This window comes from Stigmatopora nigra, chromosome 13 (genome assembly GCF_051989575.1).
Source record: "Stigmatopora nigra isolate UIUO_SnigA chromosome 13, RoL_Snig_1.1, whole genome shotgun sequence".
NCBI lineage: Eukaryota > Metazoa > Chordata > Actinopteri > Syngnathiformes > Syngnathidae > Stigmatopora > Stigmatopora nigra.
In genome coordinates this window covers 750,137-776,783 of record NC_135520.1, presented here as the reverse complement: position 1 = coordinate 776,783, position 26,647 = coordinate 750,137, and the positions used below count along the sequence as shown (strand labels likewise).

Here is a 26,647-nt window from a genome sequence, read left to right as displayed (position 1 = left end):
CTGTACATAAACAAAGAAAATGTGTTCAGTTTACTTCATATTAAACTTTCCCGCTTCAATTGTGACGTAATGCACAAGTTACATAAAATGTATTCCTTATGGGATAACTTCCTACCATTTTCGCGCTATTAACAGTTTAAGGTGCTTTTGTTATTGTTTATGAAGCTTTGTTACACTGTCATAATGTTTTATTTCGAAGGGAAGAAGTAACCAGAAGTTGTCGGTGCTCACTTTCCAGCCACTTCCGCCGCTCTTTTCTTTTATCCCTCAACATCAAAAGAACACTAAAGAAAGTAAAATTCAACTTTCGACAACTTCGGCACCGTCAAATTCCACTCGAAGGTTTGTAGACCCTTTATTAAAGTTTTTAGGTAGAAGCGCATTATTCTTATTTGGTTTGTGCGTCAGCTTTTGGTGTTTAGCTCCTTCTGTCAGCCGGTTAATGCTAACGTCACCAATGTTACTTTCGCTAGGTTAAAGTTCTAAAAAGTGAGCATGCCTTCGGGTGTATAGTCTTTTAGAAACATTGACGGTAATAGACGTCCAGTCGTGTGGTTATTTTGTCGTGTCTGTCGTGAATTTAAGAGTTTTTCACTCGCATTAGTAATTAAGTCGGTGAGAGTCAGCCGATAGACTTGGACGTCTATTGACGTCACTGGCAGCTAATGACTTGTTTGTGTATTTATGTCCACGAGTTGCAAGGTTTCAAAAGTATTTAATAAAATGTTTGTCACTATTTTGTTAGCAATTGCATTTTCCTAGTGAAGTTTATGGACTGTTAATGTTTTCCAATAAAGTTTCAGCTTCAACACTTGCTAGTTTGAAAAAAAATCAAGTCAAGATAATGATATGTAATGTCTTTTTGGCCAGGATGTTTACTAGGCTGTTGTCTGCTGTTTTATGAGAAGAAGAAGAAAAGAAAGAAGATGGCGAGCGTCCAGAGCCTCCTGCTGGACGAAGAAGTGTGCAGTCAATTGAGTGAACATCAGCGGGCTGAGTTCATTTTTGATTGGCTTTGCCGCCTGAAGAAGCTCCTCCCCTCCAGCGACAAGGTGAGTTGTCTGTGTTTAATTGTCAATCATTTTTGATGGTGCTTATCTTGACAAGTTAACATAAAAGGAGTATCATTTTTCAAGATGGCGGCGGATATGCACAAATTAACTTATACGTCCATTCTCTTTTTCAGGCTACCGTAAAACAGAATCAGCGTCGTTTGGTGGATCAGCTGTCGGGCGTTTTGGTGGGCTCGCCCGGCCCGCCCTCCCGCGCTTTGCTAGCCCATTGCCTGGCGCTGCTTTTCCGCCTGGGAGATGCCGTCGCCGCTAGCCTACTGGTGGAAAAGTGCAACGACGTGGTTCGCGTCCGGGATGACTCGCCGTCCGCTCTTCCCAACAGATTGTAAGTTCGCCAAACCCCAAAAACGAGGGACGACTCCTTGCAAAAAAAAGGATCACGACAGGAAGGCGTGCTGCTGTGTTTTTAGGGCGGCGGTGGCGTGCCTCGGCGCCATGTTTGAGCATTTGGGCTGCTTCCTGGGCGGCTTGTTCAAGGACACGCTGGCCAACCTGCTCAAGGCCCTGAAGCACGCCGAGGTGGGTGTGGCCAACAACGCCCATTGTTCAAGTTTCTGACGTCTCGCCATTTTTGCCGCCAGTCCCAAGGTCGCTACGAGATCATGGCGTCGCTGGAAAGGATGCTGCGGGGGCTGGGCCCCGAGGGGGCGTCGGGGCATCGCGACGTCTACAAGGCGGCCAGGAATTGCTTGACGGACCGCTCCATGGCGGTCCGATGCGCCGCGGCCAAGGTGAGCGGCGTCGTGGTGACGTAATGTACAAAAATCCTTTAGAAATTGTTCGCCCTACCCAAGATGGCCGCCCAGTCCATTTGAATGAATGCTAGGCCTCCCCTCTTGAAATGGATTGGACGTTCTCTGCCATCAATGGCAGCCAAATAGCTTTAACCGGTTTAAGATAGTTAAGACTCAATTTTAATGTCCATCCATGGACTTTAATGGGAACTTTTCCTGTACCAAAATGGCCACTTGCGACCATTTTGGGGAGGGCAATAAAAGCTCTTTTCATGTTTCTCCGGTAAATGTAAATGTTAACAGTTACATTGACCGTCAATTAGTATGAAAAAGAAGAAAATAGTATTCATAAAAAAAGGATTGTTGGTACAGGATGGCATTGTTGCTACATTTTATGCTTCTGTGTCTCTGCCAGTGCCTGCTGGAGCTTCAGCGGGAGGCGTCCTTCCTGTGGAGCAACGAGCTGGAAAATACGGCCACGCTGTGCTTCCGGGCTTTTGAGGGCTCCGACCACGACGCCCGGGCGGCCGTCGCCGAGCTGCTGGGGAGCCTGCTGGCGTCCGCGTTGGCGCCCGGGGATCACGGCGGCGGTACATTCCACGCGAATACGGCCAACGGCGCCCTTCATCTTCTCACGTTTTGTTTTTTTCTTCCACGGCAGCCCCCAAACAGACGGTCCGAGGACGCGGCGCCCTGCAGGAGGTCACGGACCTGTTGGCAGCGGGATTTGCCAGGGGCGGAGCCGGATTTCTACGGGCCAGCGGCGACATGCTGAAGGGGACCAGCTCCGTGAGCAAGGAGGTCCGCGTCGGTGTCACGCAGGCGTGTGTGCTCTTTGTATCGCTGATGGGCGGCGCCTGGCTGGAGGCCAACTTGGCATCCTTCCTGTCGCACCTGATGGCGATGGCCTCCGGCACGGGCGACGGCGTGGCCACTTGCCGCTGCGTCTCTTTCATCCTCAGGAGCACGGTGGGCTCTCTCTTGGGCGAGAAGGCTCAGGGCAACGCCGCTAGGCACCTGTGCGCCACCGTGGCGGGGCAAAAGCACGCTTTGGGTGAGTTGGCGCTGGGGAATGGGCAATTCAGTCTCCTATTTGTTTTACTTTTTAAAAAATGTTGTAAATGGAAAAAAAATCTAATGAATCAACTTAATTCTTAACGTTTAAATGTGTTTTTTTGTGCACCAGATGTCTCAGACGGAAATGCCGCTAGCTCCAGTCCTCACGTTTTGGTCTGCTGTCTTCTGGAATTGGGGGCTCTGATCCAAGACTTGGGCTCCACGGCTGCCCCCCTTTTTACAGACAGCAGTACAGGTTTCACACCATCTCCATTTTCACCTTTTTTGTGTCGATTTCCATCATATAAAAACAAACAACCAATCACACTTGTCGCGAGGGACAATTTAGCATTTAAAATGTCCTCCTATATTTACAAAAACAAATGAATGATGATTTTTTTCCATTTCCCACAGGCCTCCTGGACTCGGTGCTTTCCGTCCTCCTCCACCCGGCGCCCCGCGCCCGCCTGGCCGCCGCCTGGTGCCTCCGCTGCGTGGCGTCGGCCGTTCCGTCGCAGTGCTGCCCCCTGTTGGAGCGCTGCTTCGAGCGTCTGGCGGCGCTCAAGTCTTGTCCGGAGGCCGTGGCGGGCTACGGCACCGGGCTGGCCGCCCTGGTGGCGGCGGTGCAGAGCCGCGCCCTGGGAATACCGCGAAGCAAGAGCGAGGCACGAACGGCGAGGTGGAGCTAAGTTAGCGACGCGGGCTAATCGGGCTTTTTTTCCGCAGGCGGTGATGGACCTGGCCGAAGAACTGTTGCGGTCGGCCTCGCAGAACGCCCGCCTCGCGTTGCAGAGGACACATGTCGGTTGGCTGCTCGTCTCCTCCCTGTGCACTCTGGGTAAAATATATGATATGTTAATGTAAAACTGAATATGAGATTTTAAAATGGCTTCTTTGAATCTAATGGTTTTGTGTGTGTTTTCAGGTCCAGCGGTTGTGGATGAGCACCTCCCTCGGCTCCTCCTCTTGTGGCGTTGCGTGTTTCCCGCCTCCCTCAGGGAGCAGGAAATGGAACTCAGGCGAGGGGACTACTTTACGTGGAAGGTGACGCTGGAAGGGCGTGCCGGGGCGCTCTGTGGTAAGTGCTCGTACATCGTTAGCAATTAGCACATGACATTGCAAAAATGTATCATGTCATACGTGCAAATACACACACTTATGGCATGTTGCGTGTTTGTGATCAGCCATGAAGAAGCTGGCGCTCCACTGCAAGGAACTGCTGAGCGATGACGTCATTGGCCATCTCCTCGTGCCCATCACATGCGCCGTGGTCCTCCTCCCAAAGTCAGTCGCCGCCATTACGCCCGTCAAAAAACGTCACTAACTTTTTCCCCGCCACCCACAGACTTCCCGTCCTGGTGGGTCTACACGGTTCCCGCCTAGCGGCGTGGGCGCCGCTCTACCGACTACGAGCGTACGAGCTGCTTGCCACGCTCTCGCCGCACGTCTACACGGGTAACACCGCCGTCGTCCCGCTTTCTCACGACAGATTTAATATTTTCTCGGGTGGTCCAACAGAGAGTTTCGGTCTGCTGATGAACCAGCTGGTGTCGGACCTGCTGGCCCCGGAGACCCTCAGCCGGTCGCCCTCGGAACCTGACTTCCTGTCGTCCCTCTGTCACGGCGACGACTTGCCGCTGCTCGGCCCCGCCTACCACGAAAGCGGCTACGTGGAGGATCGGGTGAGTATAGCTAGCTGGATGCTAAATAAAAGCTAACTAAGTATTCCGGTGCCGATAACGGCGTTTCGCAGATATATTCAGTGGCGGGATCTTTGGACGATGACCCGTTCGCTCTCTGCGACGGGGGTGACGAAGCCCCCGCCCCCCTGAGCCCCGGCACCGCCTTGCCCGCCGCCATCACTCAACTTTTCGGCCATCTCTTCCCGCACATCATCTCGGCTCAGAGGTTTGTCTTGTTTTGTTTCTCTTTTAATTTATGGAATCAGTTATTTGACTTTGATGTGACATATTTTGTGACTTTTGCCATTTTTGTGTGCACCAGGTTGAAGATTCTGGAACAGTTTGTTCAGACTCTCAAGCAGACTAAAAGTCAACGACGGCAGGCGGTCCAGACTCGTGTTTGTGCTGCCCTCTGTTGTTTTCTTAAGGTACTGTCCCATCTTCTTATATCAGAGCTGCCAAACGTTCAAAATGATCTCATAGTGGGTCAAGAATTTTAACAAAACAATATTTTCTATTGTATCTGCTGAATATTTTATTTCTATTTGACACGAAATACATACTTAGACTGTCTGTAGTAAACAACGAAAGATTGATCGTATTTGTCATCTCTGTGGCATATTTTGAATAGAATTAGCTAAATGCTACGTTCTCCTCAGGACCCCAAAACCGGCCGAGGTTCTCTCGGCCCGGTGGAGGCCCGCGCCCCGGCGGCGTCTCTCCTGTTGGGGGCGCTGGACGCCGACAGCGCCGCCCTACGGTGCGCCGCGGCCGAGGGACTGGCGCGCCTGGCGCACGTGGTCGGAGACGCCGGCTTCACCATCTCCGTCTCGCTTCTCTGTTTCGAGAGGTTAGCGCACGTGCGGCTATGCTAACTAAAATGATGAAGATGGAGTTTTCGACGTGGTTTTCTATTGGCAGGCTCAAAAAAGCCCGGGACGCGGCGTCCCGCAGCGGCTGCGCTCTGGCTATCGGGACGCTGCACCGCTACGTGGGCGGAGTCAGCTCGCCTCAGCATTTGTCGGCGTGTTTGGGGGTGCTCTTCACGCTCAGTCAAGACGCCACCTCTCCCGAGGTTCAGGTACTGCAACACGGATGGATGCGGCGGACCAGATTTGGCCCCCGGGCCACCACTTTGACACCTGTGTGCTAATCCATTATTATTATATTTTTTGTCCTCCAGACATGGTCTCTACACAGCCTGTCCCTGTTGGCGGACCTTTCGTCCAATCTGTATCGAGCCCACGCGGAAGCCTCCTTCAAGCTGGTGCTCCGCCTCTTGCTCTCGGCTCCGCCCACCCACCCCGAGGTGCACCGCAGCCTGGGCCGCTGCCTGCACGCCCTGGTCGCCCGCCTGGGCCCGGATTTGCAAGGTAGGGAGGGCACTCGGGGATCGGGGCCGCCCGGAAAAATGCTAAACGTGGAATTTCGTTGTTCAGGCGAGGGCTCCGACGTGGCGGCGTTGCGCTCCAGTTGCCTGTCGGCGTGCGGCGCCATGCAGGCCACGCCCCACTGTCTGGTCCGGGCCCGGGCCATTTCCTGTCTGCAGCAGCTGCACATGTTCTGCCCGCAACACGTCCAACTGGAGAACCTGGTGCCGACACTTTGCGTAAGAATGCATCCGAAACACACACACGCGAACCTAGCACCAAAATGGCGGACTTGGTCTTTCTTCGGGACATTTTGGGGTTGTTAATTTAAAGGTCACAGAGGCCAGAAAAGAAAATGTGGGCGGAGTCACATGGGTTAGAAACAGAATTTTCCATTTTATGAATAAGTTCACAGAGTTGCGAAATTTCAATCTGGGCTGCACAAAAAGATCAGATCATTCCAAATACGTCTACACTACAAACATGGCAATCTTTTGGGCCAGTACTAAGGTCTATATAGCTGTCAAGGGCGACCAATCAGGAGGTGTAGGTGTTTTGCTTTAAAGTCCACATATGTCATCTCTTCTAGGATGTCTTACTGGAATGTTCCAGGAAGGTAGGTGCCCCCCCCCTTCCCTCCCTGAATGGAAATCTTTGGATTGGTTCAACTAAACACTAAAAAAGGAGATATATCATGTAAAAACCCATTGCTATTGGCAGTAGCCAATCACAATCAAATATTAAATATATATGGAAGCAAAGACAATTTCATAAGGTATTGAGCGCAACATAATATGTCTCCTTTAAATTTGCTTTGCCTGTCCTTCTAATGCACTTTTTTCCTAGTAACACTGATGACCACATGGCGTCCAATCATCTTTTTGCTCTCAATTGATAAGGGTTTGCCACCAGGACTTCTTTTATTAATGACTTCATCACCAGTAGGCTTCTAATCCGATCGAAGCGACACCATTTTGGATTCCTGGATGATAAAAACCAATCTAACGCTTCTATCGGATTGGACGTCTACCGCCGTCGACGGCAACCAATCATTTAACACCATTCTTCACGTGTAATCGCCTTAAAATGCCCTCCTTTCCGTGTTCTGGTTCGTCGTGGGTTAACCAGCCACCGCTCGTTTGTGACAGGCCAACCTTCGCAGCTCGCAGCTGTTCCTGCGTCAGGCGGCCGTGGCGTGCCTGCGCCAGCTGGTCCAGCGCGAGGCCCCCCAAGTCCGCCGGCTCGCCGTGGCGCCGCCCAAGGAGCCGTCGCGGAGGCGGGACAAAACGCAACTAGGTGGGTGGTGGCCGCCGCCCCCAAACGCCATTCTGTTTACTAACCGATCTGGACGCTCGCCCGCCTCTGCAGACGTCACTTTGAAGGAGGCCGGTCTGGAGGGGGCGCTCTTCTCCCTGCTGGATCGGGAGTCGGAGGCGGGACTCCGCAGGGACGTCCGGGAGACGTTGGTCCACCTGATGACCTCCGGAGAAGCCGGCGGGACGCTGGGGGACAGGCTGAAGCTCTGCAAGGACGTCTTGGCCGCCGCCTCCATCGGTGAGTCGCTCTTTTCTGAATCGTTTATCTTCACCAGAGTCGCGGGGGGTGCTGGAGTCTATCCCAGCTGATCGCAGTGCAAGGGGAGACAAACAACCAATCAGTGACAATATCACATACAATTAGCCAAGCGTGTATGTAGACAAACATGAAAACTCCACACAGGCCCCACCTGGTATCAAACCCATGACCCTTGAAGTGCGAGCCCAACATGCTAACCACTAGTCCACCGTGCTGACCTCGTTCAAATATAATATTTCCATTTTAGCCTGATTTTCAATATTTATTTTGACACTTATTCAACATTTATTTTTGGGGAGTTTTTTTCCAATGGTTTGGGTATTTCCTTTCTATCCCCACAGCGTGTGCAAGCGCGGAGGAGGCAGACCCCGGCGGCGGTGGCGCGGGAGGCGGCGACGACGATGACGACTCGTCGGCTTTCCGCGCCGGGTCGGACTCGCCGGGCCCGTTTCCGGCCACCCGCTGGCCCACGCGCCGCTTCGCCGTGGAGTGCGTTTGTCGCATCATCTCGCAGTGCCAGAAAGAAGACCCCGCCCACTTTGACTTGGCCTCAGCGCAAGAGAAGCGAGCGTGCGACTCTGCCGGTAAGCCCGACCTTTTTTACGCTTTTGTAAAATTGGCCCTTCGGACGCCAAGATGCGAAAATGGCGTCCGACTTTTGCGCTCAGACTTCCTGGTGCTCCACTTGGGCGATCTGGTGCGCGTGGCCTTCATGGCGGCCACCGACCCCCACGAGCGGCTGCGGCTGGCGGGCCTGCAGGCGCTTTTGGCCATCATGGCGGCCTTCGGGCAAGTGGCAGAGCCCGAGTTCCCGGGCCACGTCGTTCTGGAGCAGTACCAGGCCAATGTGAGCGTTTGGGTTTGCCGGGGGTGCTAAAATAAAAGGATCATTCTTTAGTGTTTTTTTTTTTTTTCCCCGCAGGTCGGAGCTGCTCTCAGACCAGCTTTCGCCCCCGACGCTCCTCCTGATGTCACGGCCAAGGCCTGTGAGGTGGGACAATTACACCCACACTGGTCTTAATCTTTTCAGTAAAAAAAATATATATATATTTTAAAACTTTTTTACTGTCAGGTGTGCAGCACGTGGCTAACCAGCGGCGTGCTAAGCGAGCCACGCGACATCGAACGCGTGCACCGTCTCCTAGCCTCGTCCCTGGCCAAGGTCCGGGCCGGTAGCGAGGCCCGCGGTCAGCTCTACGACGAGGCCACGGTGACCATGGAGAAGCTGGCCGTCCTCAAGGCCTGGGCGCAGGTGAACGTCAACGCCACGGAGGCCGCTCGGCCTACGCCGTGACGCTGACCGGCCCATTTCAGGTTTACGTGGCGGCCGTCCGGAAGAGCGGACGAGAGGTCGCCGAGGAGGACGACGGCGGGGGTCTCCTGGCGCTGGTCCGGTCCGATCTGCCCGAGTTGAGCCGTCTGTGGCTGGCGGCGCTGCGGGACTACGGCGCCCTCGCTCTGCCGCGGGACGACGAGGACCTCGTGGCCGTAGGGTCCTTCTTCAAGGCCCATCAGATGGCAGGTTATTACTCGGCATCTTGGGCGCCCATCTTGCACGCCGCTGCCCTCTGGCTGCGAAGCACAGGTATTGCACTCTGGGGAAAGTCAACAGTCTGCCCTTTGATTATTGTGAAATCACATCTGCTATTAAGTTTGATTTTTTTCATTCCTGTTAATCATTCTCTTTTCCAGGTTTTGTGACGTGCGACGACGGCCCCGACAACCTGTCCCGCCCGGTCACGCCCACCTCCATGAGGGGTGACGCCCCCCGCAGTCCCGAAGACGTCGGGGCCGAGCGACTCCACCTCATCGTGGGTGAGCACGCCACCATTTGTCCGGCTTGTTCAGATAGATGTAGTGTTTACATGTTGGGGTAGTGAGGTGAAAGGTCACAAAGGTCCCAAAAGGTCCCCCTATTTCAAGGGATGCCCTCTATCAGTCTGCCCCTCCCCTTTTTTCATCATCATGGTTGCCATTTTAGATCACCTCCCCCGTGTCTTTGCCACAGGCCTCAGCGTGCACTTCCTGTGTTCCCCCCACTCGGAGGCGCGCACGGAGAACATCACTTCCTGTCTGCGAGCGCTACAGGCGCCGCTGGACGTCCCCTGGGCCCGAGCCAAAGTGGCCAGCGACCAGGTGAGGCCCATCCCGGGCGCCCTTTTGACCCTTTATGACTCGTCGTCCACGCCCACGTAGGCGCTGAGCGTGGAGATCCTGGCCGTCCTGCACAGGCTGATGGTCACCGGAGAGTCGGCGGCCGTCCAGGCGGACGCCTTGGACCTCTTGGAACGGATCGTGACGGCCACTCGGGAGCACGTCGGCGAGAAGCGACGCGGCGTGGAAGGTGAGGCCCAAACCACTGAGCGACGTTTGCCAGCGTCCATCTGTGGCTCCTCCTCCCCCCGCAGCGGACGACGGCGCGTCGGAGAAGGAGACGGTGCCGGAGTTTGGCGAGGGCCGCGACACGGGCGGCTTGGTGCCCGGACGCTCGCTGGTCTTCGGGGCGCTGGAGATCTGCCTGAGTGTCTTGCTGAGAAAGCTGCCCGTTCTCTGTCCCAAAATGGCCGCCTCGGAGCACCGAGTGTGGAATCTGAGTGACGGCGATTGCCTACTGGTTTCGTCGGCCCTGCGCGTCCTCTCGCAGCTGCCGGCGCTCTGCTCGCCTCAAGGTGAACCGGGTCCCCACCCGAATCCCGCCGCGTCGCGTACCGATCGGAATTGACCGGGATGTTGCGGCGCAGGAAGCGTGGCCGTCTTACCCACAATCCTTTACCTGCTCCTGGGAGTGCTACAAGAACTGGCTGTACGACCCGCTGCACAACATGGTAATATTCTAGTATATTATTATGGTGTTTATTTTAAGATTTAGTATTTTTTTGCTTTTTATTCAGATGTTTATATTACTTTTTCCCACTCTGGCATTATAGTGTTTATTTAATATGATCATTAATATTTTCATCTCATTTTATTCCATTTAGAGTCCCGTCCTCCAGGAAGTGGCGTGTGGCCCCTCCCAGATGCCTCGGACTCCGCCCCCGATCTGGACGTGGCGGGACCCGGCCTGGTGGCGCGCACGCTCCTGCTGTCTCTCAAAACGGCGTTGGCATCCTCGCCGAGTCGCCTGGAAAAAAGTGGCGTTGACGACGCTTGGAAGGGCGTGGCGCGTTCCGCCCTACGCACGCTGCTGGACGCTCGCCACGCCGAGGGGGCGGACCAAGCGGCCCTGCTGACGGCGCTGGCCGCCTTCCTGTCGGCCGCCGGCCCCGACGTGTGCGCGGGGGCGCCGACGCTGTACGCCGACACGCTACGCTGCTTCGGCGACGCCATGGACGCTCCGGACCCCGACGTCAGTACCGCCTTTCCTCCAGCAGGGTTTTCTCATTTGAGAAAATACAAAAGTAATGATGAATTCCTTCTCCAGGTGGCTTCTCGCTGCTTCCGACTGCTGGCGTGGCTCTTCGGAGGCGGGCCGGACCTTTCGGCGCCGTACGTGCGGGCTCTGGGACCGCCGCTGCTGAGGTTCCTTCAGGTAGCCCCGCCCCCTTCGCTCTTTAACCCCTCGTTCCACCTCAAAACAATCGCCCGCTTGACAGAAAGCGGAACGGCGGCGACCCGAAAGCCCGGAGGAGCTACAGACGGTTCTGGACGCCGTGAGCGCCCTGGAGGTTCTGACGCTGGCGGCAGAACCGCAACGCCGTGAGGAACATTTTATTAAATACATTTATTTATTGGTTATTTAGGAATTTACCCCCCAAAAAAGTAGGAAGAAATATTTGATCCGCTCATAAAGAGCATTTAGAGTCTTGTACTTTTTTGTTATTGCAGGCGCTCCACTGGTGGCCATCTTGTTCCTGGTGCTCCTCTCCTTCCTATTGGCCGAAAACGCCGTGAGCTCGGCCCCGGCGCCGTCTCGCTCGCTGCACCGGGCGGCGCTTGGGCACCTCACTCGTCTGGGACCTCAACACTCGGCCGTTTTCAGGTGAGCCCCCACGGAACTGCCCGCCATTTTGTTTGCGGTCGCTAATCCGCTACATTTTGCTACGTTCTGCTAGGTCGGCCGTGTCCACGTCTCCTCACCTGAAGGCCCGCCTGGAAGCGGCCCTCAAGGGAGACCAGGAGATCGCTAACGCTAGCGCGCCGGCTAGCTCGCCCGCCAAGTCGTCGCCGAGCATCACGCTGAAAACCAACTTCCTGTGAGATAACAAATTTCTTTTTAAAGGGAACTTTTGTGAAATGTTGACGTCAACACAGACATATCAATATTCAGTTTATTATTTAAGAAAACAAACAGTGTAAATATGCTGGTATTTTTTTAACTTAAAAAAATAGACTTGATGAACTTCCAAGGGCTAACAGCAATTGTGCAATACATAGAAAATCATGAAAATAATATTTATTATCCTTTAAAATCTGAACCAAAAAAATTCTTTTTTTTAAATGGAAATAGTTCAACCATTAAAAAAAGGTGAACACTAAAAACAATTTGCTGTCTTGGGGGATTTTTTTTTTAAAAGCATGATTTTCCATTGAATAAAAACCACGAATGGCAAAAATGACACCCGAATAATTTCCTCCCTCACTGGCTGCCAGTTGAAAAAAGGAACGGGAAGCACGCCGTCGTCTATGGCGCCGAAAAGCACCTCCGTCCCGCCTCATTTATATCCTCGCCGCCCATTTTTCTAAAAAATGGCGCCCGGAAGGACGTCAAAACGACGAATACACGGTATTGCACGCATCAAGTGGGTCATCTTCACGAAAGTTGACTCGTCAGAGTGCCGGCGGGCCACGGGAAGCTCCGCCTCCCGCGCCGTTCGCCCGTGGGGCGGGCGGGCGAGCGGTCAGCGCCGTCCGTCCATGTGCTGGGTGTCCGCGGTGGTGGGGGCGTGGCCTGTTCAGGACGCCAGCCGTCCGTGCACCTTGAAACTGTACAGGCACGTGTACGTCGAGTCTCCCCAGTTGCTCTCCACGCGGAGGGTCACGTGCGTGCTGACAGGCGAGCCTTTGGCCTACGATTGGACACACACGGTGGGCCTCAATGGGTGGCAAAGTGGCGGCCCGGGGGCCAAATCTGGCCCACCGTGTCATTTTCTGCGGCCCAAAAAAGTCAATGCTACTCACCGAAACTCTGAAGTTCTGGAAGGAGTGGCCGTTGGCGTCGTACTTGAAGTGTCCAAGTTTAATGGCCGGCGAATCGGCCGACGTCAAGCCCTGGAGGAAAAAGATTGACGTCAAAAAAAGGGAAAATGGCGCCGTGACATCAACGGGGAAAGTCCGGCCCACTCACGTAGATGCTGAACTCCTTGGGAGCGTGCGGGATGTCTCCGGTGGGCGAGATGCTCTTGGCCACGTGTCCCAGCGTCACGCTGGTGACCACCACCGGGTGCGACAGCGCCACCGTCAGGTTCCCCCGCGAACCGCCAAAGGCCCAGCAGGTGCCCGGCTGCAGCTCCGACTTTCCCTGTGGGTGGGGCCGGCCGGGTCGGTCAGGGTGGGCGGGGAGAGCGCTTTATCGGAAGGCGGGGCCTCACCTCGATGACCACTCGCGAACGGACCGCCCCTCGGGCCCCCCAGCGAAAGAGGGATCCGAAGAAGCCGGACTTGACCTTGTACGGCGGCGACGAAGCGGAGCACACCACGCTGGCGCCTGCCGACCCAAACGGTGACTTTCCCGTGCTGCGACGTGAGAACGGCGGCGGCGGCGTACTGACCGGCCGACTCCAAGGCGTAGTTGGGAACGTTGGCCCACATGGGTTCCTTCTCGTCTTTTCGGATCAGCTCCTCATAGCTGTTGAGCCGAGTCTTCAGTTCGTTGAACTTGCTGTAGAATTCTTCCAGGAGTTCGTTGCCGCGTCCGGAGATCTGGAACGGGACGGGAGATGAATAGGGGGAGGAGCTTCCAGTGGAGGTCAAATGAGGAGGAAGGCAGCTCCTACCGAGTTGGGCGAAACCGTGCCGTTGGTCATCTGCCCGATCAACAGCTCGCACACTGCGGGATGGAAGTCAGGAAAAGGGAGGATGAGAACGCCTGGGGGCGTCACCTGCGCTCGTCTCCGGACCGGAATCGTCTCCCTAGAGACGGGATTGGTCGCTTCCCTTTGGGCTACCGAGCTTTTACAGTCTTGGCGTGAGAACCTTTTCTGGTCCAAATCCTTCTAAATCCTTCTCCCTCCCCCACCTTCTTTTTGGACTTGGTATACTCACGGATCCAGAAGACGGGGATGCAAAGGGGGATGAGGTAAAGCCGGGCCAAGCGCAGGCCTCGCCTCCCCCTGCGCGCCGGCGGCGGACTGACGCCCACCACGGCGCACTCGGACCGGCGGACGGTGATCTTCACCACGTCCGTAGCGACTCTGCGGGGGCGCGGCTGAGCGCGGATCCGAGTCCAAAGCTTCCTGCGAGGACCAGGCCGGCCTTCAGACACGGAAGGGGTCTTTTTTTTTGGCCCCCTGGGCCACATCCAATATGGCGGCCGGGCCGGGTACGCCTCAGAAGACACACCTGCCTACCTGTAAGGAGTCTCCTTGTACGAGATGACGGGCTGACCGTCACTGCTGTAGTAGCCCGATGACTCCAGGCGAGAACTTTTTCTTATCATGGCTGCCATACAGCAGACAGACACAAGAGGGCGTCACCATTGGGAATATTAATGTTATACTTATTAATACACACGAAATTTATAGTGATTCGATCATAATATCGAGTTGAAAATTATAGTATCATAACAATGAAAGTATCGAGTCGCCTTCCATTGCCAGTAAGTAAAGGAAAAAAAGGCAATTAAGAGACCCCAGAAGTGTTTCTACAACCCGGAAGTCGTAACCCAAAATGTCGTCATCCGAAACGCGCCCACGCCCAAACGCAGGTGTCAAATCAACGCTAGCAAAAGACGTTGTGCACCCACTAACGGGGGCCTTATTCGACTCCTTCTTTCCATTTAGACTCGGTGAATTCTTGGCGTATTGTATGAACTCATTTGCTGCGTTAAAGCAGCTATTGAATCGAGCGGTGAACTTACTCCGAGTCTAACCGCCGCCATTTTGTGCCTGTCGGTCGGGAGAAGCTCGTCTTCGTCGTCGTTGTTGCCGCCCGCCGTGGATTACAAAGGCCGCCGCCCCGGACGTCGCCTCGCCACGCACGCCTCACCTGCCGCACGTCGCCGGTGTCATCGCCGGTTGGCAGCCCTGTGACGCCTGACGACATGACTTTGGCTCAAGGGGCGCGACCACCATGGCCCGTTTCCAAGGCGACGCCGAGATCCGGCGGCTGCTTGCAAGCTAGCTACACTTCTTCAGGTAAGGGCGACTTCAAAAACCGTTGCCGGTCCAATATAAAGTACACTTTCGTTCAAATGACGCCCTCTTTATCATTCAATAAATAGTAAATATATGACGCGAATACTTTTATTCGGCGGCGGACTCATGGTAGCTTGTGGACGCTAGCTCAAATTCGGAAGCTAAACGCTAGCTTGACCGTCTTTTCTCCAAAATAGAGTATAAAAAAAGAAAACTAATACTTATATAATTGATTGAATCATTTCAGGTTTTCCTGTCATGTATTTAAAAACGTTTTATATGTATTTAAATCAAACAAAGGGGAAAAACAGTAAATATTTTTTATTCAAATGTACAATTTTTACATTTTCTATAAACAACAATGGGGGAAAATTCAGATTTCTGTAATCCTCCATAAATGCAGAGTTATCTTTATAATTCATTAAAATATGAGATATTTGCTGCAATTCTATCATTCCATCCATAACAGGGCTGGCATTGAACGATCGCCTTTCAGTGCCCCCTTGTGGTCATAATTATACCTCACCGCTTATGCTCCGTTCACTGTCCCATGGCGTCATCCGTCAATTGAACCCCTAAAGTCTTTTCTATGGGTCAAACATGCCAAAGAAAGAAAAATAGTCGACAAAAAAGCGTCTTCGTCGTCTCTGGCGACTTCCTTCCCAGACAGGAAGTACACAAACCCCCCCACCCCCCGTTGTGCTTGTTTGAAAAATTAATTCTGTGGCCGACCAATGGGAAAGTCCGCTTTCGCCTATTCCCGGTCGCCGTGTCGATGTTCTGAAGGCACTTGAGTGTCATGGCGGACCCGCCCCCCCCAACGAGAGGCTTTTGCGGACGTGTGTCGTCGTGCGTTAAATACCGTATTTCCATTGATGTCCAATTTTATGGCAGTTAAGAGGATTATAATATATTTATTCCTCTTAAAATGGTTTGGTTATTCATGTTATTCTTAAGCCAAAGTGCCAAAACATTTGAAGTGGGAGGGTTGACAGCCAATGAAAAACGTTTGCAAGATGTAAACAAAGCCTCCCGCGTCCAATCATTTGGACGTCCAGCACCGTTAATGGTGCACACAGTTTGTGCCTGTCTGTAATTTGTACAAAATACTTTTTTAATACTTTGGAAAATACGAATATGTGAAAAAGTGAGTAGACGCCCAATCCGTTTCAAATAGATTGAACGTCCACTCGCGACAGACCGGACGCCAAAAACAATTGGGAAAGAATGGTCGTCTGAGCGGATGGCCGTCCAGTGGAATGGGGCGGGGCTAAAAGCGGCGGCCACGATGTCACCTCCTTGGGCCAATCAGAGCTATGCCGAGTGCCACCAGGCTCGCCGGTAAACTGGACTGGCGGGGCGGGGCCAACGAGATCAGGTCTGAGGAAAGAAAGCGTCATTGACGTCTTTTTTCGGCAGCCGCCATTGACGGCCAAGGACGTCACTCACTATTGGACGGCGGATCCTTGCACGGACCCTCCTGAATGGCCACGTCATCCACGGCAACGTCGCCCTCGATGCCGGCGCCGCGCACGCCCTCCAGCACCACCTGAAAAGGTTAGCTCTTGGCAAAACTGCGCCCCCTTTTGGCTGGCCCTGTTCTTGAATTTCTATTTCCTAGTCTGACCTGGAAGTCCGCGCTGGGGTGAATGTCCACGGCGGCACGGCGCCATCGGTCGCCTTGGTTACCGCTCAGACTCCACACGGCGTCCTCCGGTGTCGCCGGCGCCCCCTTTTGCCTCAGAAAGACGTTGAGGGCTCCTAAATCCCAAATGGCGGCGAGCCGTTAAAGAACGTCGCCATGGCCGCCACGCCATTGCCATCATGCCACTCCCACTCACCTATGTGCTTTCCATACATGTGGTAGAAGAAGGCCAGACAGTAGGCGGCGCCACTTTTGGAACCCGTGTTGAAAAAGGGCGACAGGAGGCGGGCCTTGTCGCCCTCCATCCTTGGACGGGATGTCTCGATGTACACGTAGTATCCTGCACGTTTAAAAATAAATGAAAAAAAAATGTCATGAGAATACAAATGAATGGTGAGATTTTTTGAGGGTTTGACGCGGTGTCCTAGTGGATATCACTTTGGCCTCGCAGTTCGGAGATGTTGGGTTCGATACCTCAATGTATAAGTTTTGCATTTTGCATGGGACTCTGGTTTACGACCGCATCCCATGCATGCTAAGATAATTGTATGCTAATTTGTACCCTAGCCTTGAGTGTAATTGGTTGTTTGTCACTCTGTGATTGGCTGGCCACCATTTTGTCTCCTCCCCAGCTGGCATAGGCTCCAGCACCCCCACGACCCTGGCAACGCCTTCTGATGCTTCTAAACGCACCTGGAGGCTGCACCAGGTTAAAAAAAAAGAGCAACAGCGTCCAAATAAAATTGGTCCAAATCCACAAATCCCTAAATAGTGTTTCCGCTGGCGGGTGTCACGTGACCCGTTGGCGGTGCGTGTTTTGGGAAAATGGAATTAAAAGAGCGGGCGGGGTTGAACACGGGCGCAATTTAGCAGCAAAATGCGGAAGCGTTTGATAACTGGAATGTGCGCGTGTAGGAGAGATTAAAGAACGTGCGTCCTTGTTATTATTCCGCTTAATCCACCTTAACGTGCTGTCAGGACATTTTTTCCCTCTGTAAATATACGGAGGACTGCTAAAATGGCTTTTATATCCAAAGTTATTTCGGTTTTTAGTTGTTCTAGATCAGGGGTCGGGAACCAGATTTTAGCTCACAGGCTAGCTTTTTGCCATCAAGCACTGACTAGCATTGACCGACTGAGCTGACCGACAAACTTGATGCCACGGGGGTTGGGCCAATGTAGGTGGGGAGGGAGGAGGGAGGGGGGAGCTTTTGGTTCAAGAAGTCCGGCCGATACCGTCCGAGCTGACAAACTTGAAGCAACGGGGGTTGGGCTGCAAGAAGCACCTGATGCCAATCCACTGATTGCACTTGCATGACACTTAGTATTGAGGAAAGATTTCCTCTTCATGAAAACCAACATTTTGTGGAATAGTTTGAAATGAAAGCCTACTCTTATGGGCCTTTACATCAAATTAAGTCAAATGTAAAGCCAATATTGTCATCCTACACAGCTGAGTATAATAAAATTGGGTGAAATATTATACAAGAAAGGTGCTCTTAAATGAGTCAAAATGGTCAAAAGTTTTCACTTTGATGGCCCACGTTTGAAATAGGTAAAAAAAAAAGTTTGAACTGGCTACTTTGTGTTTTTTCAAGTAATGCAGCAAAGACATAGCTGACAAACTTGAAGCAACGGGGGTTGGGCCAACGTGGGTGAGGAGGGGGGAGGGTGGGGGCAGCTTTTGGTTCGAGAAATCCGTCCTGCACCGTCCGAGCTGACAAACTCGAAGCAACGGGGGTTGGGCAGAAGAAGCACCTGATGCCAATCCACTGATTGCACTTGCAGGACACTTAGTATTGAGGAAAGCTTTCCTCTTTATGAAAGCCCACATTTTGTGGAATAATTTGAAATGAAAGCTTACTCTTATGGGATGTTATGGCTTTATATGAAATCAAAAGCTTTTATATCATTGAACAAAGGTGCTCTTAAATGGGTCAAAATAGCCATATGTTCCCTACCACTGTTCTAGATGGTTGTATATTGTTGGAAGTCGGCCATTTTAGTACAGCACGGGAAACTCCTTTTTGAACGCACCTTGTTTGGAGCCACGACGGTCGGCGCTGGGTCCCGTGTTGGGCGTGTACTTGGTGTCGCGGGAGGCGGCACTGTGGCGCGTCCAGTCAAAGTCGTCGCTTTTATCCTGAGAGAAGAGGCACAGGGCCTCGTCCTCGAAAGCGCACTGGAACTCCCCTGTGAACATTACAAAAAAAACCATATGGCACCCCCTCAATCTTGACTTGGAACGTGCCATACGCCTTTTCAATTTAATCGTGACTCCCAAAATGTAGCATTAGCCATTCCATTAGCTAAACATAGGAGAAAAAAACATTAAAATGGGTTAAGCACCCCATAATAACCAACATTCTCTCACTGGCACTGCACGTGGAAAAGTGGGCGTGACTCACTGAGATGTGGATTGACCGGAGCTGCGAAGGAAACGCAAGGTTCTTTGGTCAAGTGGAGCCAAAGACCAAAGGTCAAAGGTCGCCGTCCAACGTACCGCTGTAGGCCACCACGCGCTCGGTGGCGTCGCCCTCGCCGTAGCGCGTGATGGGCGTCAGGCGGACCACGTAGGACTCGGGTTTGACCAGGTCCGTCAGGTTGTACGTTAACAGCTCCCCCTGGTGGATGTTGGCCTCCATGGGGATCTCCTGCTCCCACCAGCGGCTCTGGCCCACCTGCGGGATTTCCGTTAGCCAACGGTCGCCCCCGCTGGGTCGGCGCCGGTCGAGACACTCGCCTGTCGCCGTCCCAGTCTGTAGGCCAGGACCCGGTCCACGGCGCCGGGTTCCATCTGGGTCCACTGGAGCTTGAAGCCGTACGAGCGGGGACGGTTCTGCCACAGGGCGCCGCGGGTGTCGTAGTAGAACTCGGGAGGGTACGCCTTCCCTGGAATCCCAAAAACAACGTTAGCCCGTTGGCGTTGGTCGACATTTAATTGACAGATAGCTGTTCTGGTCTTGAATGGAGGACTAAAGATGCAAATGTTAGCTTTAGCGCCAATTTTGGATATGTGTTGTCCCTATTTAAAGTCCAATTTGTGTATTTTTGACCATGGGACTGCGGCTAACACGGCTAGCGTGCTAACGTGGCTAACGTCAGCGTGATCGCTGAGATGGCTTTTTTTTGGAGGAGAGTTAAGGAGCTTAACTCCGGAAGTGGAGGCGACAAATGCTGACGGGAGCGCTCGGAAGAGCTTTGGTAGGCGGAGACACGACACACGAGACGAAAAGCGTGGAGGCGTCCTCACTTTTGACATAAAAGAAAGCGACGACTGAAATCCTCACGCACTTGTCCAGTTAGCATTTTACACTCCCAGCTCGCTTTAAGCCCCTCGGGATAAATGTCGCATGGTCCGTCACGGAGCCGTCGGACATACTTTTAGCGCCCCCCCCCCCCCCTCGACAAACTGCTTGCTCATTGGTCAAAAGTTTGGTGGTGCGTGACACTCTGGCTTCTAACCCTCACACTCGCCAGCTAAGGGGCAATTTTGGAGTGTCCAATCAACCTACTTAACCCGTCTTCGGAATGTGCTAGGAAACCAAAGTACCCAGAGAAAACCCACACAGGCCTGGGGAGAGCATGCGGAACTGGATTTGAACCCAGAACCCCAAAGCTGCGAGCCCAACAAGCTAACCACTCCTCCACCGGGCCACCCGGTTTTGAGCTGGAATTTGGAAATATTTTGGGGTCAAAGAGGAAGTTTCTAATCCCCAACAGGAAGTATCGAGTGTGTGTCAAGTCATTAACAGTCCAAACAAGAAGTTATGTGTGGAGGCCATTCTATTGGACGACAAGCGTAAGGTTTTGGACTCACCGGTGACCAGGAAAGTGCACCTCCCGGCTCCGGCCTCGTTGCTGATGTCGCAAGTGTACTCGCCGTAGCCCTCGCGGTTGAGCGCCCGCACCTGGTAGTGCGTGTCGTCGTTGCGCTCGTCCAGCTGCCCCACCGTCAGCAGCCGCGAGCCCAACTTCCACTCGTAGCGCAGTTGGCGGGCCGGGTGGGCGCGCAGCAGCCGGCACGTCAGCCCGAAGGCCCGCCCCAGGGCCTGACGCACCTCCGAGAACGCCGGTTCCACCACCGGTGGGACTGCGGGGTGGGGGGAGGCACAAAATGGCCGTCACCTTCTCATCAAGACTGGCTGCACTCTGGGGAGCGTCACTACCCACAATGCACCAGCAGCTGGATCAGCGCCTCTCGGGGTTTGACGTTGAAGCCGTTGTATCGGCTGGTCCGGCAGCGGTAAGTCCCGCCCATCTCCCGGGTCACGTTGCCCAGCCTCAGGACGCCGTGGGAACTTTCCGTCTGGGCGGGGTCCTCGCCCGTGGCCAAAGCCGGCGGCACTCCCGCCGGGGGTTCGGCCGGGGGGGCGTCGCCGTCCTCCAGGCGGGACCACAGGACGGCGGCTTTGGGTTTGCCCGACACCAGACATTGCAGTTCCACCGTCTCGCCCTCCTGCGCGATGATCTGAGAGCGCCCCCTGGGAACCGTCAGCTCGGGCGGGACTGCCACAAAAAACGACAACAAAAGGACATTTTCCGCAAAAATGAAACAAAAAATGGCTTGCCCTTCATTAGATGTTTGACAGTCGTGTCCCCGCCCCTCACCCGTGGTGGACGAGATGTTGACGTCGATGCTGATCTCGGGACTTCCGCCGTCCCTGAGCGAGGCCACGCACGTGTACGTGCCAAAGTCGGTGAACTTGAGGTCGATGATGTCCAGGTCGGTCACCCCCGGCGAGCCCTCGCCGTCGGCGTGCGCGATGACCATTCGCTCGGAGCTGCGCAGCGGGCGACCGTTCTTCAGCCAGCCGAAGCGCAGCTCCTCGGGGGGCGTGGCCTCCACCTGGCAGCTGATCTTCACCTCGCGCCCGATTTGAATGTGATCGTCGTTGTGGTACGGGTCCGGGGTGATCCAGAAGCGGGCTTTGCGGAGACCTGTTCCGAGACGGCAAGTGTGTTTATAGACTGCTTTTGGTGGCTAATTGGAAACAGAAAGTGCATTTAGTCCCCCTCAAAAAAAAGGAAATGTTGGTTAGAAATGGCTACTCTTCACATTTTTGTTAAGAGTAAGGTGTCCACACCAAAAATAGTTGCAAACGTGCGCATGATTTGAAAGTCCGTTACATAAGCAGCCAGCGCCACGCTCTGACTCATTTTGGAGAATGTGAAGGACGCCCACCAGGCGCAAAATCCACACCTGCGTAGCTCCTCCCCTCCGGCTCAACACCCTGTCAAATGGCGTGCCTGCCAGGATTTGATATTTGAAGCTCCGTTTATCACTGCTATGAAAATTTTGGCTTCATTTGGATGTCCATTCATTGACTTAAATGGAAAGCCATTTTACCAGGGGCAAACCAAGCTCTTTTCATCACTGGTTGACGTACAAAGCAAGTGAAGTGGGAGGGTTGGCAGTGGCACTTTCTATTTAGTTAGCAAAATTGGACCCTTATTCGATAAAGTCGACATAATTCTTATTTTGAAAATCCGTCACCTCTGACCAGGACGTTGGCCGACTTCCTGGCGGCGTTCCCCACGTTGTTGTCGGCCAGGCAGCTGTAGGCGCCGCCGTCGTCCACGGCAACGGCGGGGATGCTGAGCGTGCCCCCCAGGGCCACGCTCCCCTTGGGCAGCGGCTCGCCGCCGGGGCGCACCCACCTGAGGTTAGGGGGCGGGTCCCCGCCGGACGCCTCGCACACCAGCTTGGCCGTCTCGCCCGGGTTCACCACCAGGGGGTCGTCCACCAGGAGCTTGATGGAGGGCGGGGCTGAACAAAAAAACAAAAACAAACTCGCTAGGCTAGCTAATTGGATGCTAAATGGTCCTTAGCAGTGAGTGTGATTGGTTCTTTGTCCCTTCTTGTCCGCAATTGGCTGGCCACCCACTTGGGGTGTCCTTCCCATCTGGGATAGGCTCCAGCACCCCCAGAAGAATGAAATGACCCAGAAGGAAGTAGGTACCCGTCTTGTTGTTGAGGCTAAAGTGTGCGATCTTGTCCGGGATGTCGCAGACGTTCCTGACGGACGCCACGCACGTGTAGTTGGCGTAATCCTGAGGACGCAAATTCTTCAGCTTCAGGATCTTGGTCTCGCCCTGGAATGGCAGACGGATGATATTTTATACGTGCAATGGCGGCGGCGACGTCAGTCATTGTCGCTCACCTGCGTGAAAAAGGGCTCGTAGATGTCCACCCCGGCGTCCGCTCCCTGAGAGAGGACCTGCCGACCTCTCCTCCAGGTGTAGTGGACGGGCGGGTTGGAGGTGGAGACGCAGCGCAGGAAGACCGTGCGCTCAAAGTAGAAGAGCTCCTTGGCGTCGCCCACGCTTTGGTGCACCGTGATCAGCGGATCGTCTAAAACTGCACCCACAAAATCGCCATTTGCACATTTATAGTATTATCTTGGAAATGCAGTTGACGTTAAAGTCTAAAAGTCTGACACCCTCGTATACTCACAGTATACGTCGACCCTTATGGAGCGGATGGCGGGGGTCCCCATGCCGTTGTCGGCCTTGCAGTAGTAGCGCCCCCCCTGGTGGCGGTTGACACCTTCGATCTTCAGGGTGTCGTTCTGCGCCCAAGACTCGGCTTGGCGCTCGGAATTTCCGCCCGCCGTCTTAGTCCAGCGTACCTGTCGGATGTCGAGCGCGGGTGGGCACGGGCCACGCCCCCCGCTCCCACTCCAAAGCGATTGGACGCCACTGACCTGGGGTCGCGGGTGGCCGGTGACCAGGCAGAGCAGTTCTAGGGTTTCTCCTTCCCGGATGGTGTAGACGCGCTCGCTGTGTCGTTCCTCCTCCACGCTGCACGCTTGTCCCGAGTGCACGATGGCCACCGTAGGTGGCGCTGTCGAGCACATGGCGGAATTGTGACATGATGGTGACGCCGTGGGGCGGCTTTGCACACACACACACACACATTTTTTGACCTCAAGATGACACCGTGAATATGAGGACACGGGTGTATTATTTTTATTCCCATTGACTACGTTAGTGTGCCACGCACAATACATAATGTATGACGCGAGGAAGAGGAGGCAGATGAGGATGAGGAAGGTGCCAGTGATGGAAGGAGGGAAATCAGGTGAGGGAGGGGCCAGCAAAGAGAGGATGTCCTACTTTGTCTTTTCTATTTTTAGATCACACTTTTTTTTGTTGGCTCCTCCCACTGTTGACGTTGTGCAACACGCACATTCAAATGTTTTGGGTCATTTGACTGATTGGCTGCCATTGACGGCATCAGACGTCGATGAGTGATGATGTCATTCTCATTGGGGAACATAAGTTAAAATATAGATGTAAATATCAATATGTTTAGTTTATTTTAACAAATGTAAAATATTTTTTACATTTGTCAATTTTAAGCCATGAATCAAATTGGGGAAAACTATGTTAATCTCACATTAAATATAGATATAAATGTAAATATATATTTGTATTTTCTTTTTATAAAACTAAAATATTTTTTATATTTTTCAATATCAATTTTCTATCTTAATTTATTTAAGAACTAACACATACACGCTAGGGTTAAAAAAATAAACCATAAAAATGCTCATTTCTGAACTAAAAAAATATTTAAATTATAAAAATCTCTAAATCACCGGCCTGTTCTTCCCGTCCAAAGCACTTTGGCGTGAATGGTGGCAAAGGAGTGAATAAGCGTGTCACACTTTTCATCTCCTGGGCACGCGTTGGCGTTACGTAAGACGCTCATTCGCTCTCTCGCTCGCTCGCCCCCTCTCGTTCTCGCTTTTTTTTCTCTACTTTTTTCTATTTGTGGGCCGAGGACGGCGGCGCATTCAGTCAGTGGGCCGGACAAAAATAACCGCCGGCCTCCCGTTGGCTGGCGGCGGCGTCGGCGTAAGCCAGGGCCACCGGAGCGCCCCCCCGACGTTGGACGGGGTCGTCCGACCCTTAGCCGGACCCGCCTCTCGGCCCCGTGTGACACAACATTGGCGTGCGTGACTGGCTCGGCGTGTCGGCGCCGCGGGACCTTTTCTCCAAATTTAACGTGGCACGGTTGCTACTTTTGCCGCTTTGGGTGCCGGCTTCAAAATGACACATTATTTGTGCGAAGGGGGCGGGGTTACGAGAAGAAATATTGTGCCCAAGTTAGGGGAATGTTGGCTTGTGGAAAGTGGAAAGCTCCTATTTCAAAAACCTGCTTGCCCTACCCAAGATGGCCGTCGGAAAGCACGGGTGGCCTTCATTTACAATGACTTTATGGCTCTTAAAATTGGTAGGGAAGTCGAGTGCCGTCTTTGGCAGGTACTTTGACCTTGAACAATCAATATTTGAAAAAGTTTGGTCAACGGGAACGTTGCCTCTAGGCGGCCATCTTACGAGGGGCGACGACAGGCTTTTTTGTGCTCCTGTCGACCATTTGAAAAGAATCCATTGCTCGTTGACGTCCCATCTGTTGGGAAAACAGGAGGGCGCCTTGGCACGCCTGGTCGGCTCGTTCTCTGCCGTCCCTCCCGTTTCTGACAGATTGGACGTGGAGCGCCACAAATGGCGGCCAATGAGTGATCACAATGATGTTCTGGCCTTGTGGATATAGCATGGCAACACACAAAAAGTAAACACTAACATTGATATTTCTTACAGATGGAACATCCACGAGCAAATATGATTGGACGAAAGCAGGACCACCCCCAAGTCAACAGGTCACGCCCCCCAGGAGCCCCCAAACCACGGGTAAGCCAACCAAAACACAACCACAGCCGTCCACTTCATTTTATACACAGCACAGAACCGATTTAGCATGTTAGCTCGCCACAACCAACGCTAGGCGTCCAATCCCTTCAAAATGGGAAGGACGGCCAATTAGCCGACTATCAACGCTGAGCACGAGGCCGGCCGGGCGGGCGCGCATCTGCCGGCTGGCCGCCTTCTCCCAGATGTGTAGGCTTAATCCCGTCGGCGTAATCCCCCGTCCGTCCGTCCGTCGGCGCGCGTCACGTGACACCGGAAGCGCTTCCCTTGCGGCGCGTGACAGGTGACCTTGACAGGTGTGTGGTCACGTGGCCACCCCCCCAAGCCCCGCGTGACGTCACGAGAGCCGCCGTGCGTTTGTTGCGCTTACCGTACACGCCCTGCGCGTGGCCGCCGCGCACGACGGCGCTCACGACGGCGCTCAAGAGCCACACCAGCGCCACCAGCGGGCCCATCTTCGCATCCTCCCCCCGGGGAGCAGGCCACGAGCCGGTCCGCCCGGCTGTCCTCCTCCCGGTCCTTCTTCTCTGGGACGGTCCTCCTTAGAGATTGGCGCTCTGGTTCGGCGTCTCACGCAAAGGCGGCGATCCACGCCGGTCGGGGGGTCCTGCTCATCCCCCCCTCGGGAGAGCGGCGACGGTGCGGCAGCAGCCCTCGTCGTGCTTCAGGCGCTTCTCCTCCCCGCCGCCGACGACATGATGATGTGCGTGCGTGCGTTTGCGTGCGTCCGTGTGTGCGCGGATGAAAAAGGGGGCTCGGCGTTCCCAAGCTTGACCCTCCGCGAGAGTCCTCCCTCGTCCTCCCTGGCCTCTTCTTCCCCCGGCGTCAGCGCATCGTCGTCAGCGGCAACGGCGGCTCCCCAACCGCGGGCCGTCAACGGCCGGCGGCGCTCCGTCGGGACGGCCGGTGGCCAGTGACGTGGGGCTGGGGCCTCCTGGAGATGTAACGCTCCTTGGCTCCTTGGCTCTTTGGCTCCTTGGCTGCTTCTATCTCTCTCTGGCTGGCTGGCTGATGGATTTCACCGGTGAGACGTCAGCGAGAGGACAGAGAAAGACGTACTTCCGGGGTGGCTTTTCAAAATAAAAGGGTGGGCCGAATCAAGTGTTGATTTAGGGACCTTCACGAGATCTTTTCTACATTTTTGCGTGGATGAGAATGAATGCATTTGCTATTCATTAACAGATTTCAATCTTTTATTTTATCATTTATTACTATTTCATTTGATCTTTTATCTCTTCTTCACTTTTTAAGCGGCCTATATTTCATTCAGTCCATTCATAGGGGCAATTATTTTATATTTAACCCTTTCATAACAATATGATTTAAAAAAATATATATTTCCAGTCTTTAAGTTGTAAAACATGTCTTGCATGTTAACTTGACTTCAACTCAGGGGTAGGGAACCTATGGCTCGGGAGCCACATGTGGCTCTTAAGATGGGTGCATATGGCGGCTAGCTAAAATATGGAAAGCAGTGGTGAGAGAGCCCAGTCATTGCCCCC

At 53.6% G+C, this 26,647-nt stretch overlaps 3 protein-coding genes and 1 long non-coding RNA gene across 6 annotated transcripts; 2 read left to right on the top strand and 2 right to left on the bottom strand.

The window, feature by feature from the left end:
• Window positions 1-137: 137 nt before the first annotated feature.
• heatr5a (HEAT repeat containing 5a) lies at window positions 138-12,046 on the top strand. 3 transcript variants are annotated; one of them, XM_077730916.1, is made up of 37 exons: window positions 138-342; window positions 871-1,052; window positions 1,187-1,398; window positions 1,460-1,592; window positions 1,655-1,804; window positions 2,223-2,397; window positions 2,469-2,861; window positions 2,994-3,119; window positions 3,278-3,528; window positions 3,590-3,701; window positions 3,789-3,941; window positions 4,048-4,147; window positions 4,209-4,318; window positions 4,382-4,545; window positions 4,617-4,771; window positions 4,868-4,973; window positions 5,205-5,395; window positions 5,467-5,626; window positions 5,729-5,918; window positions 5,985-6,154; window positions 7,064-7,211; window positions 7,284-7,469; window positions 7,832-8,074; window positions 8,159-8,337; window positions 8,413-8,481; window positions 8,563-8,742; window positions 8,805-9,075; window positions 9,183-9,305; window positions 9,499-9,626; window positions 9,687-9,834; window positions 9,899-10,159; window positions 10,232-10,315; window positions 10,469-10,836; window positions 10,912-11,019; window positions 11,084-11,186; window positions 11,316-11,469; window positions 11,543-12,046. In XM_077730916.1, the coding sequence occupies exons 2-37, from the start codon at window positions 927-929 to the stop codon at window positions 11,685-11,687; spliced, it is 6,075 nt and encodes a 2,024-aa protein (XP_077587042.1). In that variant the 5' UTR covers window positions 138-342; window positions 871-926; the 3' UTR covers window positions 11,688-12,046. The 3 variants fall into 3 exon arrangements, with proteins under 3 accessions (XP_077587042.1, XP_077587041.1, XP_077587043.1); XM_077730915.1 differs by having other exon boundaries at window positions 10,460-10,836; XM_077730917.1 differs by having other exon boundaries at window positions 139-342; window positions 1,484-1,592; window positions 10,460-10,836.
• LOC144206140 (SUN domain-containing protein 3-like) lies at window positions 11,768-14,783 on the bottom strand. Its single transcript, XM_077730919.1, has 9 exons — window positions 14,506-14,783; window positions 13,997-14,087; window positions 13,692-13,882; window positions 13,424-13,476; window positions 13,199-13,349; window positions 13,019-13,134; window positions 12,775-12,948; window positions 12,609-12,698; window positions 11,768-12,496 (listed from the first exon to the last, which is right to left on the bottom strand). The coding sequence occupies exons 2-9, from the start codon at window positions 14,083-14,085 to the stop codon at window positions 12,383-12,385; spliced, it is 978 nt and encodes a 325-aa protein (XP_077587045.1). The 5' UTR covers window positions 14,086-14,087; window positions 14,506-14,783; the 3' UTR covers window positions 11,768-12,382.
• Window positions 14,309-16,790, top strand: LOC144206141 (uncharacterized). Its single transcript, XR_013328304.1, has 3 exons — window positions 14,309-14,782; window positions 16,202-16,339; window positions 16,404-16,790. It is a non-coding gene; the product is annotated as an uncharacterized LOC144206141 (long non-coding RNA).
• Window positions 15,086-25,944, bottom strand: mdga2a (MAM domain containing glycosylphosphatidylinositol anchor 2a). The gene is made up of 17 exons (XM_077730918.1): window positions 25,516-25,944; window positions 23,135-23,274; window positions 22,885-23,059; window positions 22,592-22,788; window positions 22,391-22,523; window positions 21,925-22,197; window positions 21,039-21,368; window positions 20,601-20,936; window positions 20,248-20,520; window positions 19,171-19,319; window positions 18,931-19,108; window positions 18,836-18,856; window positions 18,465-18,620; window positions 16,624-16,767; window positions 16,410-16,543; window positions 16,232-16,331; window positions 15,086-16,162 (listed from the first exon to the last, which is right to left on the bottom strand). The coding sequence occupies exons 1-17, from the start codon at window positions 25,598-25,600 to the stop codon at window positions 16,074-16,076; spliced, it is 2,913 nt and encodes a 970-aa protein (XP_077587044.1). The 5' UTR covers window positions 25,601-25,944; the 3' UTR covers window positions 15,086-16,073.
• Between the last annotated feature and the right edge of the window lie 703 nt (window positions 25,945-26,647).

Bases quoted from the DNA above. Each gene is read 5' to 3' on its own strand.
- heatr5a (XM_077730915.1), top strand. From the start codon at position 927: ATGGCGAGCGTCCAGAGCCTCCTGCTGGACGAAGAAGTGTGCAGTCAA. The intron at 4,148-4,208 runs GTCAGTCGCCGC...CGCCACCCACAG, and splicing joins GCCGTGGTCCTCCTCCCAAA to ACTTCCCGTCCTGGTGGGTC. The intron at 7,212-7,283 runs GTGGGTGGTGGC...CCGCCTCTGCAG, and splicing joins GCGGGACAAAACGCAACTAG to ACGTCACTTTGAAGGAGGCC.
- LOC144206140 (XM_077730919.1), bottom strand. From the start codon at position 14,085: ATGATAAGAAAAAGTTCTCGCCTGGAGTCATCGGGCTACTACAGCAGT. The intron at 13,883-13,996 runs GTAGGCAGGTGT...TGGTCCTCGCAG, and splicing joins TACAAGGAGACTCCTTACAG to GAAGCTTTGGACTCGGATCC. The intron at 12,497-12,608 runs GTGAGTAGCATT...GTCCAATCGTAG, and splicing joins TCCAGAACTTCAGAGTTTCG to GCCAAAGGCTCGCCTGTCAG.
- mdga2a (XM_077730918.1), bottom strand. From the start codon at position 25,600: ATGGGCCCGCTGGTGGCGCTGGTGTGGCTCTTGAGCGCCGTCGTGAGC. The intron at 23,060-23,134 runs GTCAGTGGCGTC...GACATCCGACAG, and splicing joins CCGGCCACCCGCGACCCCAG to GTACGCTGGACTAAGACGGC. The intron at 16,332-16,409 runs GTCAGACTAGGA...TAACCTTTTCAG, and splicing joins ACCCCAGCGCGGACTTCCAG to GTGGTGCTGGAGGGCGTGCG.